At 47.7% G+C, this 13,471-nt stretch overlaps 5 protein-coding genes across 5 annotated transcripts; 2 read left to right on the top strand and 3 right to left on the bottom strand.

The window, feature by feature from the left end:
* Nucleotides 1-391: 391 nt before the first annotated feature.
* N7487_006483 (uncharacterized protein) lies at nucleotides 392-2,451 on the bottom strand (the record flags this gene model as incomplete). Its single annotated transcript, XM_056874230.1, has 5 exons — nucleotides 392-1,492; nucleotides 1,556-1,640; nucleotides 1,698-2,096; nucleotides 2,152-2,287; nucleotides 2,427-2,451. The coding sequence occupies 5 exons, from the start codon at nucleotides 2,449-2,451 to the stop codon at nucleotides 392-394; spliced, it is 1,746 nt and encodes a 581-aa protein (XP_056731950.1).
* Nucleotides 2,452-3,385: 934 nt separating this feature from the next.
* Nucleotides 3,386-5,495, top strand: N7487_006482 (uncharacterized protein; the record flags this gene model as incomplete). Its single annotated transcript, XM_056874229.1, has 4 exons — nucleotides 3,386-3,556; nucleotides 3,617-3,632; nucleotides 3,689-5,028; nucleotides 5,106-5,495. 4 exons carry the CDS (start codon nucleotides 3,386-3,388, stop codon nucleotides 5,493-5,495), a joined length of 1,917 nt encoding a protein of 638 aa, XP_056731949.1.
* A 164-nt stretch (nucleotides 5,496-5,659) lies between these two features.
* Nucleotides 5,660-7,888, bottom strand: N7487_006481 (acyclic terpene utilization AtuA family protein; the record flags this gene model as incomplete). The annotated part of the gene is made up of 7 exons (XM_056874228.1): nucleotides 5,660-6,234; nucleotides 6,294-6,433; nucleotides 6,487-6,690; nucleotides 6,749-7,383; nucleotides 7,439-7,617; nucleotides 7,683-7,757; nucleotides 7,825-7,888. The coding sequence occupies 7 exons, from the start codon at nucleotides 7,886-7,888 to the stop codon at nucleotides 5,660-5,662; spliced, it is 1,872 nt and encodes a 623-aa protein (XP_056731948.1).
* Nucleotides 7,889-8,580: 692 nt separating this feature from the next.
* Nucleotides 8,581-10,400, top strand: N7487_006480 (uncharacterized protein; the record flags this gene model as incomplete). The annotated part of the gene is made up of 2 exons (XM_056874227.1): nucleotides 8,581-9,516; nucleotides 9,579-10,400. The coding sequence occupies 2 exons, from the start codon at nucleotides 8,581-8,583 to the stop codon at nucleotides 10,398-10,400; spliced, it is 1,758 nt and encodes a 585-aa protein (XP_056731947.1).
* A 37-nt stretch (nucleotides 10,401-10,437) lies between these two features.
* On the bottom strand, nucleotides 10,438-12,916 carry N7487_006479 (uncharacterized protein; the record flags this gene model as incomplete). The annotated part of the gene is made up of 5 exons (XM_056874226.1): nucleotides 10,438-10,972; nucleotides 11,025-12,243; nucleotides 12,318-12,583; nucleotides 12,654-12,781; nucleotides 12,878-12,916. 5 exons carry the CDS (start codon nucleotides 12,914-12,916, stop codon nucleotides 10,438-10,440), a joined length of 2,187 nt encoding a protein of 728 aa, XP_056731946.1.
* Nucleotides 12,917-13,471: the final 555 nt, after the last annotated feature.

Below are 13,471 nucleotides of genomic sequence, written 5' to 3'. Positions count from 1 at the left end.
GAATAGACTACGTCGCTGGTCGCAAAAGCCCAGCGGGCTGCAGGAGGCAAGTGTTCATTGTGGGCTACCTGGGTGAAAGGTACATATGCAGTGGCGTACGTCAAAAAATTTCACGCACTGGTGCCTTGGCAGTGGGGCTTGAGAGAAGAAAAGCAGTTGTCAGGGAGGAAGCAGATTTCGCTAATGACTGTATTGATTTGATTTTGTAACCCTTCATCCAAACCTTTGAACTTGGATGAATTTGCCTGACATTAATCGAATTATCTAATTCCAAACTACCACCTGGGCAATGCAACCTTAGAATGGCGCCAAATGATCAAATTAACGAGACTAACCGATGAGAGGACCCTAGGAGCTCCAAAGCTTCTAAGGCCCCGTTGCTCGTAGCTTATTAATATCCTTCCGCAAGGCTTCGCCGGCCCTGTTGCAATGCAATGGGGATCCTCTCTAAGCACTTAGCAGCAGCAGCAAAGAACCCGAGAAAGACCTTGCTGGGCCGTAACACACGGCTCATATATTCGGGATGGAATTGCACACCGACAAAAAAGGGATGATCACGCAGCTCAACAATCTCGATACGCTTACCGGTAGTATCTTTGCCAACAACGGCAAGACCGGCCTTCTCAAGCTCCTCAACCATTTCCGGGTTAATTTCGTACTGGTTTCGATACCGCTCCTCAATCTGGGAAACCGTGGAGCCATACAGCGATCGCAGCTTTGACCACTCCGTACCCTCCTTGAAGATACATGAATGCTTGCCCAGATGCATGGTGTCACGGCCATTCTCTTGATTGCGTTCAGGCATGTGGATGATTACATGGTTCTTGGATTCTGGGTGGAGCTCTTGGCTCCCAGCATCCGGGATACCCATAACATGGCGGGCATATTCAACCACTATGAGCTGCATGCCAAGGCATATGCCCAGAAAAGGCTTCTCATTAATCCTTGCCCATGTGATTGCTTTGATCATCCCGCCGGTGGCGCGAGTACCGAAGCCGCCAGGCACGATAATACCCTTGACGCTACAGAGATCATGCCAGGCTTTGTGATACTTGACTGCGGAGTTCTGATAGGTCTCATCCTCGAGATGTGCGGCGTCGATTAATATAATTTTGACTTTCTTGTGGCAGTACATGGCTGCGTGTTCGATCGACTTGGACACACTGAGGTAGGCATCTTTATTAGAGGTGTATTTCCCCACAAGGGCGATTAAGATTGTGTCGGTGATAGTATCTTGACTTCGAACAAGATAGACCCAGTCATTCCATATGCGCTTGCCTTGTTCCATACGCTGGGTTGGGGTTCGATCAAGTGGAAGTTCGAGATACTCGCAGAGGATACCGAGCAGATTCTGTTTCTCGAGGAGAAGGGGTACATGATATGTAGTCGATCCGTCGTGTACGGAAATGACCTGCTCTGGTTCCATTGAGCACATATTGGCGATTTTCTGGACGGTGGCTGGATCCAATGGTACCTCGCAGCGGCAGGCAACCTTTAATACATAATTAGTTTAGAATGCGTGATACATATGTATAGACGAAGAGTGATAGCATACTAGAAGTGGACTCAACCCAGCGCTCCGAACGTCGGAAATGGATCTCTGAGTCGGCTTTGTCTTTTGCTCACCAGAAGCTCCCGGTCTAGCCTGATATTAGCTTACAGCGATATTTTCTCGCTTGAAAACAAGAAGAGCTTACGGCACGACAGGGACATAAGCTACGTGGATTTGAACGAGATTTTTTTTGCCGACTCTCTTTCGAAGCTGAGCGAGAGCGTAGATGAAGGGCGAACTCTCGATATCGCCCACAGTACCACCTAGCTCAATAATGCAGACATCGGGCTCAGCTTGGGACTCGTCCACGGGTATCTTCGCTGTCCGTTCGATGTATTCCTGGATGGAGTTGGTGACATGAGGCACCACCTGAACAGTTTTGCCTAAGTAATCACCGGCCCGTTCCCTAGAGATGATGTCTAGATAGATCTTCCCAGTCGTGATGTTATGACAACGCTTCAGAGTAGTTGAAAGGTAACGCTCGAAGTTGCCAAGGTCAAGATTTATCTCACCACCATCATCCGTAACATAGATCTCTCCATGGCTAGGTCAGTTAGTACGTGGACCTACAGAAGCTGCATTAAATCGGTGAGACTTGCTGAAGTGGGCCCATAGTTCCTGAATCGATGTTGATGTAGGGGTCTATCTTGATAGTGGTGACGATAAGCCCCTTGCTTTGCAGCAGTAGGCCTGCGCTCGAAGCGACGATGCCCTTCCCTGCTCCAGAGATGACACCTAGAAATATCAGTCTCTTACATCTTCAGGGCTCTTATACCTCAGGCTAAATGTGAAATATGGAGACTGCCCCGCTTTTCTCCACAGGCTAACGGCAGAGCCACTTTTCAAGGGTCTGGTAGATCACTGTTGAACTCACCTCCAGATACTACAATGTACTTCATTTTACCACTCTGAGGGTCAAAGCTGGATAGGGATATTGATGGAAAGTCAAGTAAGATAGATAGAGAGAGAAAGCTAATCCCGATTGGGAAGCATTTATGTATGACATGTGGGGTGGCAGATCAGACACCGCCTTTCTTTTTAGACAGTTTCTTATTTCAGCCTTTTCTTTGGTCATCCTTTTTAATTGTTATCAGAAGTGAGAGGACTGGAAAGTAGGAGGGATCAATTGGTGCATGTCTCTACAAAAGAAGAAATGTTGTCGCCTGAATCTTCAGGCGGGATTCGGATGCATTTTGTCACTTTGTACAGTACCTACACTTGCCAACATAATACCGTGCATTGTACAGCAGTATAGCTTCGTGGACCATCGGCTGAATTTCGATATTAATATCCTTTTAGCTATCTAAATAACGGATGCCCAAAGGGTTGACTTCAACTACGATGTGACTAGTTATAAACCAGTATCCTGACGTCCCGATCCGACCTTAGAAATATCCGACGTCATGACTTCTCTCAACCCTTAGTACTCAATACACACCAATTCATAATGGCGCAAGAATAAAGCAAATCGAGGTGCACAAGAAATTCAACAGCATTATCCAACGAAAATATCCAAAAGGTGCTTGTCGTGATTAGACCCTCGCCCCCCTACATGTCGCCATGTCAGTAGATCCAAGCTTTTATGACTCCTTTTAGACGTGATGATTCGTATGCGGTGTCCATTCAGGGTCCATGATGCCTCTGTGGAGAACACCTGTCAGGCCAGGTCCAACACGAACGAATCATACCTCATAGTCATGCCAATCACTCTGTCCAAGACCAGGGGGATCGCCTCTTCGAAAACCTTAGCCTTCTAAAGTATAGCTTTTTATCAATTCTTTTCGCTCCTCTGCAACTATTTGTTATACTTCTTCCTATATGTTCTAACTCGTCATGAAACCTAAACCAGTGTCAGGCGCCGGTCTCGCGTCATCTATTGCTCTGGCGACATGTTTAGCAGGCGCGTTGGCTAAAGGGAATAGTTCGACTGTTCCGCTCAGGCTGACAGTCGCAAGCGAGGGTGGCAACAAGTCAAGTCCGCTTCTATATGGAGTCATGTTCGAGGTGAGCAGAATACTAGCTCTATGCGCAAGTCACTATGGTACTAAGCTTTAATATTGTTAGGAAATGGACCACTCTGGTAAGGGACTTACATTTGCTGCCCAGATGATTGCGAGCATGACTGACTATTTCAAGGCGATGGTGGGATTCACGGACAATTGCTACAGAACAATGGATTTCAAGGAACTAGTCTTGGTCTGACTGCCTACGCCCCGGTGGGAGATGTGACAATCTTCCAGGATAATTCAAAACCTGTCAGCAAAGCAATTACATCCTCGCTGAATGTCGAAGTACCAGATGGGGTAAAAGACTATGTTGGCTTTGCCAATACAGGGTACAACGGAATTCCAGTCACGGGTGCCACATACAACTGTTCATTCTGGATGATGGGTAACTACTCGGGAACCATCAACTTGCAGCTTGTTGGGTCGCATAGTGGTTCGATACATGCCGATCACAACCTGACTGTCAACAGTACGGATTCAAAATTCACGGAATTCAAAACCAGGTTCGACACTACTTATACACCAAAAGGGGACAATGAGTGGCATTTGACATTCGATGGATCGAAAGTTGCTGGTAGCTCGTTGAACTTTGGCTTAATCCAACTGTTTCCTCCCACTTTTAAAGGAAGAGAAAATGGGCTACGAGATCATATTGCAATGTTTCTGGACGAGGTCAACCCAGCATTTCTCCGTTTCCCGGGTGGGAACAACCTCGAAGGGTTGGAAGTTGATTCTCGCTGGAAGTGGAACACCACGATTGGGCCAGTGGTCGACCGCCCAGGAAGAGAAAGTGACTGGTTTTACCCCAATACAGATGCACTCGGCCTGGATGAGTATCTGTGGTGGTGTGAAGACATGAACATGGCACCACTGCTGGCTGTGTGGTCAGGCAAGTCCTATGGGGACATCCTCTCCGGGCCAGACCTCGAACCTTTCGTCGAAGATATCATGAATGAGATGGAATATCTCTTTGGTGACTCCTCGACACATTATGGTAAACTGCGAGCCCGCAACGGTCGGAAAGATCCATGGAAGGTTGATCTCATTGAAATTGGTAACGAAGATGACCTGACCCGTGGCTGTGACACCTATCCGGATCGTTTCAATCAAATATACAAGGCCATCCACGACAAATACCCACACATCACATTTGTTGCCTCCCATGGAAACTATGCGTGTTTGCCATCTCCGCTTCCAAAGGATGTCATCATCGATCTGCATCTGTATCGTAAACCAGACGACTTTGTCAAGTTGTTCAATCAGTTTGATAACCAGCCGCGGAATCAATCAGTGATGATTGGTGAGTTCGGATGTCGCAATACCACAAAAGAGAAAGGAGTATTCTGGCCTTACATGCAGGGCAGCTGCAGTGAGGCTGTGTACATGATCGGAATGGAGCGCAATAGTGATATTGTCAAGATGGTAGCTTATGCACCCTTGATGCAGCACTTTGATTTTGTCACTTGGTCGGTAAGAATATCTATCTATTCAAAAGACGTTCGATAAATACTGGGAATATAGCTGACCACATCGCTTTTTACTTACAGCCCACCCTGTACGGCTTCGATTCGGCTCCCGACTCTGTCACACCTTCGGTTTCATATTTTGTGCAAAAGATGTTCGCATCCAACAAGGGTGATACCATTCTTCCAGTCCACTCATCGGCAGGATTTGGACCTGTTTACTGGGTGGCTTCGAAGACAGATTCACAATACTACCTGAAGCTGGCAAATTATGGTCACGAGCACCAGAATGTTAAGGTGAGTATACCAGGAACCAAAACTGGTAGACTGGAGATGCTTGCCGGGCCCAAGTACCACGGCGACACGCCTGACAACGTGCAAATCCAAACCGTCACTACCAATGTCTTCAATGGGCAAGGGAATTATACAATAAGCATGGATCCTTGGGCTGTCGCTGTTCTGGCAGTCTCATGAACGAGATGATTGTACATTCCAACGTTTGATGTTTCATGCGAGGTGTGCATTGTTTCATTGGCCGAAGAATGCCAACATATGTCCCATAGACGTGAAGATCAAATTTCTGCATCTTACTGATAAACATATCCTATAATATATTCGGGGGTATATGAAAGTAATTTTCAGCCCCAAATCCCCACCGGAACCTCAACAAGCTTATCACGTACATAATCCGCAAACCCCTTGCCAAATCCATCCAATCGACTCGAGCTGCTAACACCCCGACCAAGGATTCCATAGATCACAAAGTGCACAGCATGAATGTGCGGGAATTCCACTCTCTCAACCAAGAACGACTCATCCCAGTCATCATCATCAACGAGCATCTCTCTCATTCTTTCAACGCTCATATAAGACCGCAACCAAGACCAGTGAGTAGCATTAGGAACAAAGATTCCAAAGTTGAGATTAGATCCTTTGTCACCAGATCTGGCAAGAGCAATGTCTCCCAATCGAATAAACCGAGTTGGAGATTGGAGGAGGGCAACTTCATCGCTGGATGGACTGTGGTTGTAGCTGGCCCGTGGCTGTAGTGCTTTATATGCTGGTGGATGACCTGTTGGGAATGATACGATAGAATCGGGTCCATTGATGAAATTGATCTCCTCATTGATATCGTCTTGTTTGACTATCGCAGGATAGTAAGCTAAGAATGGACGTGGGACTGCTGTGCGCATGTCGAGGGAGTTATGGAATCCTGAATGGTCATAGTTAGCTCGGAGTATGGATGTCAATATAATATATATTCGTTCGCACCTGAGAAATGCTTGAGAGAAATATCTTTCATTGCTCTTCCGACAGCCAGAACGGCGTCGGCCTCGACTGCAGCAATAAAGATCCGTAGGTATGTGGTACTTTGTCGCTGTGATCTAGGGTTCGGAGCAGGGACACCGAGTCTAGATATTCGCATGTCAACACCGGTTCAAACTGAAAGATGAGATAAAGTCACCTTTGGAATTCAAGAGTGTCAATCCGATCAATGGATTCCTTCGCAATAAAATGACGGAGTTGTCTTTCGATTAGATCCCACTTCTCATCAGTGCCATATCCAGTAGCATTCAGTAGAATCTGAGCCTCGAAGCCACCAGGGTAGAACACGGCCAATTTGGTGGTTGGAGGAGGGGCATAGCCTCGTATGCCATGAACGCGAACTCTAGATGGAGTTTTAGTAAATAGATCAACATAACGATGAACAGCAAAAAGACACATACCTATCCTTTCCAGCTTGTTCAATAACAACATCGTCCAGAATAGCACTAACATCACTATTCAAGTAAACATTTCCCTGAAGCTCATACAAAAGTTGACACCGAACAGTATCAACATCAATGATACCACCAGTGCCAGGATGTTTCACAACAACACACGATCCATCAGTATCAATCTCCGCAATGGGAAATCCCGGCTCAACAAATGTATCAACCGGGTGCCGGTCAAACCCAGAGAAGTTGCCTCCAGTAACATAGGCCGAGCACTCAATAAGATGGCCCGCCACTAGGGCTCCAGCAAGACGGTCATAATCCGACTCCGACCAGGAGTGCCAGTACCACGCCGCCGCAATGACGGGGCTGGCGTCTGCAACTCGGCCGCAGATGATGATATCTGCTCCCCGACGGAGTCCGTCCACGATTCCCCGAGCACCGAGGTATGCGTGTGCCGAGACCATGGGGACGGGCTTGGCAGTGTTAGTGAATGCATAGGTGAGAGGACTAGGTTTGACGGAATCATTTCCTGCGTCTAGATGTTGGAGTTCTTCTGCAGATTGCGGCATGTTAGGGCCAAGTTTAGCGTAGAGATCATCTCCTGATAGGTAAGCTACTCGCAAATTGAGGCCTTTTTGCTGGATCTGTTTGTAGAATTTAGTATATAGATTCATGGAGTTCGAAGAAGAGGACGCTGACCAATTCGTACACTTTCAGAGCTAGCCCTTTTGGATTGAGAGCTCCTCCATTTAGTACGACTTTGATGCCCTTTTCGGCAATCACATCAATGGTCTGTTGGATACCCTCCCAGGCTGTCTGCTCGTATCCGGCATGTTCGCCACATTGGAAGGCCTGGGCATTATTCGCCATGTTGACCTCTTAGCTCAGTTAGTCATTAGTGCTTCCTTAGTGCTTCTTTAGTGGATATTGCTAAGCAACATACCCGCCAGGTAGTCGCCCGTGATAAAGTCGACATCTCCTAGAGTAGCTTGGCGATACATCTCGTATGCAGGATCGCCTTTTGTACATTAGTACTGTTGGTTGTTGGTTGTTGGTTGTTGGTTTAGTTCAGGCGTGCTGCATACCATGATAACCTGAGCAATTGGCGACTCTCACTGGTCGGCTATTATCACTTGGATTAGGAGACATTGTATAGTGTTGTAGTTCCTTATTTTAAAAAAAAATTTTCAGTTAAAATATCGAGATCAGTTGTTGGTTTTAAATTAAATCCTTGTAGATTATAACTAAATAGTTGAAATCGAACCCATCTACTAATATATTCTGTTTAGTCCAAGTAGAACCCCCCTCGGCTGCAGAGAAGAGCACCGAGGCAAAAGCAAAACCCACGGAAAATCCGTCCAGTCAAAAACTCCGTGGGCCGTGGAACTACGACGGCAACCACTTCCCCGCTGATTGAGCCAATTAAATGAGAGCGATGGGCATAGTTCACACCAAATACAGGGTTGTTCGTGATTGAGGCTGACTTCTTTTTGAGATTATCCCGTGGGCTTTTTGCTTATTCCCCCGTGGCGTTTTCCAAAGCGCCGGCTGTGGGGGGAGGATCACATCAATTCGTACCCAATCAGGAAAGATCTCAACTTATGGACCAGTAGGATCTTGTCGCGATTGTTGGTAAGATTTGGATAATGTCTAAAAGAAAATACGAGTTGGTGTGTTGTAACTCGGGAGACCGTAACCTTGCCCGAGCAAGTATAAATGGAGGGGGACCATTGGCGTCGGTGTATTTTGTGACCCGTGAAGATTCGCTTAACAATAGCAATTGTCATTTCTTTTGTCCCCCCTGTCCCCTCTGTTATATTATATCTTAGTTTATCTTCAAAATGCACGAGACTATACCCGGAAACGAAGTCTACGGACCCGGAACCTATATCGACAAGACCGTCCTCCCTGTACCGGAAGATTCCCGCCGAATCTTCGAACTACTGGCGTTACGAACACCCGGTTTCACAAAAGACACTGCACTATGGGACACTGTTAGCTTTGAAGGCCGGCCAGACCCTATGGTCCCTGGTCCGATGAAGTCCCCCGTCGTGACAGCGGCTCTGCATGCTATGTGCGGGCTAGTTGGAAACGAACTCCTTGAGATACGGGATGGAAAGCCAGCCAAAGAAGCTAGCGTGACTGTAAACACAGATCATGCTGGCATCTGGCTTGCATCGACGTTTACCGCATTTGTCAATGGCAAAGATATCTCGACTCTTGCACGGGCCCGCGAACTGCCCAACATCTTCGACAGGGATTTTGAGAAGGGGTTCGGGGTCGGTCCGTTGGCTGGCCGAGCCACTGCACTGTATCCCACCAAGGATTCCGGGGTGTGGTATCAACTCCATGGGTCGCTGGATGCAAGCAAGACACTTTGCTCGATGGGGATCGATATGGATGTGCCATTGAAGTCGTTCCAGGAGGGATATGAATATATTCGGGAACATGTGCAGAAATGGAGTCCCGATGAACTTGAGATGCATAATGTGAGACATGGATTATGTGGGAGTATCTGCTACTCGCCCGAAGGCTGGAGGAAGACTGAAATGGGGAAGCGGCTTGCGGAACACCCTCTCGTGAATTACACGCGTGAGTCGTATGCGCAACCGACGCCGTCGGTGCCCTTAACTCAGCTCCCTGATCGCCGGCCTTTGGCTGGTATCAAGGTCGTGGAGATGGTGCGGATTATCGCTGGGCCCACTGTTGGGGTGGTCCTTGCATCGTTTGGTGCGGATGTCATCCGTGTCAACTGTAGTCGACTGGCAGATTTGAATGTGAGTAGAATGGACTTTGCTTTTTATCTCAAAACAAAATACTGATCATGCTCGCCCAACAGGTCCTCCAATTAACTCTCAACGCCGGAAAACGCACGATAGATCTCGATATTGGAAAGGAGGAGGACATGGCCCGACTCAAGGAGTTGGTGGGCGACGCAGACGTGTTCGTCCAAGGCTTCCGGTATGGGTCACTAGACCGGAAGGGTCTCGGTCTGCAAAACATGCTGGACATGGCAGCCAAAAGAAATAAGGGCATTGTCTACGTCGATGAAAACTGCTACGGTCCATCCGGACCATTTGCCGAAAGGCCTGGTTGGCAGCAGATCGGGGATGCCGCATCGGGCGCTTCGTACGTGATGGGTCGGTCGTTGGGATTCGATGAAGGAACTAGTGTTCTTCCACCGCTCCCGATCTCTGATATGACTACTGGCGTTGTCGGTGCTTTGGCGACAATGTTGGCTATTCGGGATAGGGCCCAGAAAGGTGGCTCGTATCACGTTGTGAGCTCGCTTGTGGCGGGAGACACAATTCTGGTGGACCCCGAAGTTGGCCTCTATCCCGTTGAAGTGGTGGAAAAAACTCTTGATACGTTCAAATTCGCACGCTCGTCTCCGGATCAGTTCGTCTCGGAGATTATGATCCAGGTTATTGATGGATGGAAACGGGTTTTCCCGGAATATCTTGCACAAGACTCTCCGTTTATGATGACCTTTGAAGATAGCCCATGGGGGCGGATGGATATGCTGAGGCCCGTGGCCAGACTAGATGACAAGGACGCAAGTCCTATTTGGAAGAATGCTCCTGTTCCGAATTGCCATCATGATCAAAATATTACCTGGCATGATCATGGCGCAAGGAGACTTTCCGGATTGTCATATTAGTATATCCGATATAACTCCATGATAATCATATTCAAATTCACAACCCTCCAGTGCTTTCAGCTAAATCATTTGCACCAAAATCATAAGCCGGGGGAACACCTGCTAGCATGTCTTGCCAGTTCCAAGAAAGAGAAGCGTGCAGCGGTAGTGGCCCTGTAGTATAGAAACCTTGATCTGTAGACATCAAGTTTGAAGATTGGATGTTGTTGGCATCATTTTCAGTAGCCTGGGAAGGATTGAAAAAAGCCGGGAAAGAGTTAGGGGCCAAGTAGTCATTCTGTGTCCACATCTGCTCCTGCGGACGAATGGAATCTGGTTGATTATCACTTGTGGGCTCTGGCTCTGGATTTTTGGCCCGACGCAACTCTTCCCTGGCTGCATTTTCGAAGTCAGTGCACATTGCCAACACATAGTCCAAATATGTATCTTGCTCTTGGGATGCGATTCTTGATATGAAACTGACAACCCCATGAATCATAGCAATATCCGATTCAGTACCAGGGCGCGAAGGATCAGTGAGGATTTGGGAGAACAATGAAACCAAAGCTGCTCCTGGGAAGTAAACAATGCTCCTGCGTGATACATTAGAGACTAGCAAAAGTTCGACACATTATATTAGCTTACCATTCAAAGGTTTGGCCGTAGTGTCTTCGAACTTGACTAATCAGTTCGATCGCAGCTCTTGCTGCCTCTGCTGATTGCTGCACTGATATCTCTCGGCCATTCGACAGGCCCGAGGGACTGAGCCGCTCACTCCGTGGGCCGGCCGACAAGCGTCGAGGAAGTAGACAGACTCGGTGGATATTGATGTAGCAACAATGGTATGCAAAGTGAAGTCTGAGGATGTGCGGTAGGAAGGGATGGTCGCCGATAGAGAAGTTTCTTCGGGGCCGGAGGATCGATGGGATACTTTGGTTCCATGCTTCGAGGTCGTCAAAGCAACCCTTCACATCTTTTATCAACTGTTCTTGGGTCTTATTGAATGCATCAGTGCTATAGAGCTCATCGTAAACCTTCCGTTGGATCACAGCAAATCGGGCGAGTGCTGAGAAGAAATTGATTATAGAATTCCCAATCTCCGCCACACCTAAGCCATCAGGTGGGTTCTCATGAGGCAGTAAAGTATTGTAATCGCGAGTATCTTGAGCGGCAGGGCGGCCAGTCCTCTGACATATGTCGGCGTCCAAAATAAACGCTATCCAGAAGACTCTTTTCCGCTCTTCGATCTGGGACACGGGAAGACCAAGGGAGTTGGACTTGTGCAACCCAATAGATTGTGACAGACGTACAGCTGTAGCGGTAAACATGAACAGAGGTTGTGGATTTGGCGTGCCTTGAAAGAAGATTGCCAGCCCAAGAAGCGCTTGAACAGCGAGGAGATCGCAGGTTCGCATGAACAACTCCGTGACCACATTCATTGCGTTTTTGACATGACCCAAGCATTTTTGCCAGTCATCGCTACTGGCACCAGAACTCTCTGCCCTTTGCATGTATGCAAAGGCAAGGACAATATTGAATGCAGCCCACCATGAAGGACTTTCGTTAGGATTCCATGAGAAGTGTCTGCTGACCATTCCCATAAAACTTTCGGGCCCGAAGAGCGGTAGGGCCTTGTTGAACGTGTCAAAATATTCATGGACAAGATCTAAGATGACCGCCTTTGATGGTAATGGTTGCGAGCATCTGCTTTGGAAATTATCTTGAAGAGCTCGAGGATACCAGTCGGCTAGCCTCCATCGACTGCCATTTCTCTGAGCGACATGGCGCCATGCATTATTACCCGTCTTGCTTTCAAGCCAGCCCACACCCTCAGGGGAAACAATCGAAAAATGAGAGGATGCACCTGGGCGTAGTCGGTAGAATCAGCAGCCATTCGTGCGACCATTGAGGAACGATAGTCGGTGAGCCAGTACTAACCAAAAAAGCGCATTGCGCCTTTCGGAGTTTTGAGGGTATATGACCCTCCGTCGCCATCGCCTCGATCGGCCTCGGCCTCAAAAGATGCTTGAGCGGTGCCATTTCTCGGAGATGGCAACTCTGAATCAGATGCTTCTGAGGGTTGAACATGCTCTGGGCCTGTGTCTTCGTCACTCGGCAGTCGCCGTCTCTTGGACGCATGTGCTTCATTCAATTCGTCTTGTAAAGACTGAATGCGCTGCTCTAGCTCATGAATATTTTCCCCGCTGTGAGCGAGCGATTGAGTGAGTGAATATGCGTTAATTTAAAAGACCCAACAAGCAAAGTAGAACATACCGGTTGTGCTTTTTCTTGCGTCGCACGGTGTCTTCGTACTTGCAGGGTAAGTCGAATGTTCTGCAGGGGACACAGACCGGCCGAGTCCCATCACATTTGACCTTCTTCCGTCTGCATATACTGCAAGCCTTTGTAGCGTATGCAGGTCAGCGTCCAACCAAGTCATTCCCTCAATACATGGAGGTCATAGGGGCCATGGGGGCCATCTGGGGGCAAGTCTATACCTTGGCAAGGCGTACAACGTCGCTGGTATTCCCATCCATGATGCAAAATGATTGTATAGTAGCACTAGAATTTTCTCAGAATTGCAATCCCTGCGCGGCTCCAACCATCATGATTAACAATTACAGGCCGAGGCAACATGAGGTTTCCGGCTGAGATTCAGGCGTTAAGGTGTGGAGGCGTTAAGGCATCAATAATGTGTCATCATTGATGCCTCGGGCAGAACTGTTTATACTAAATCGGATTTGACACTTCCCATAGGTAGTCCGCTCCGAATCACAGCGTGTGATTCCAGTAGATTGTGTGGTTAAAACTTCTAATTATGTTTACTCACCGCGGGATATCCATCGGGGAGGATTGACGGCCTGCCGAAGAAGTGGCCTAGAACATTCACCTTGGCATTCTGGAAGACTTACAACTTTCTAAACCGGTCTGCATAGTGAAATGACGTCTTTTTTTTTAAAGCTGTGAATCTAGACTTCATTTTTCTGATCAGCTCTATTGCAATCCTATCTGTAGATTTCAAATGGGTATTCTACATGGAATTCAGTGCTATAGTAAGTAGGTCGACCAGAGAACTAGAGCAGAGACCATGA

Source organism: Penicillium crustosum, assembly GCF_028827405.1.
Source record: "Penicillium crustosum strain IBT 35664 chromosome Unknown utg000002l_segment0_segment0, whole genome shotgun sequence".
NCBI lineage: Eukaryota > Fungi > Ascomycota > Eurotiomycetes > Eurotiales > Aspergillaceae > Penicillium > Penicillium crustosum.
This window is presented reverse-complemented; position numbering and strand designations above follow the sequence as displayed.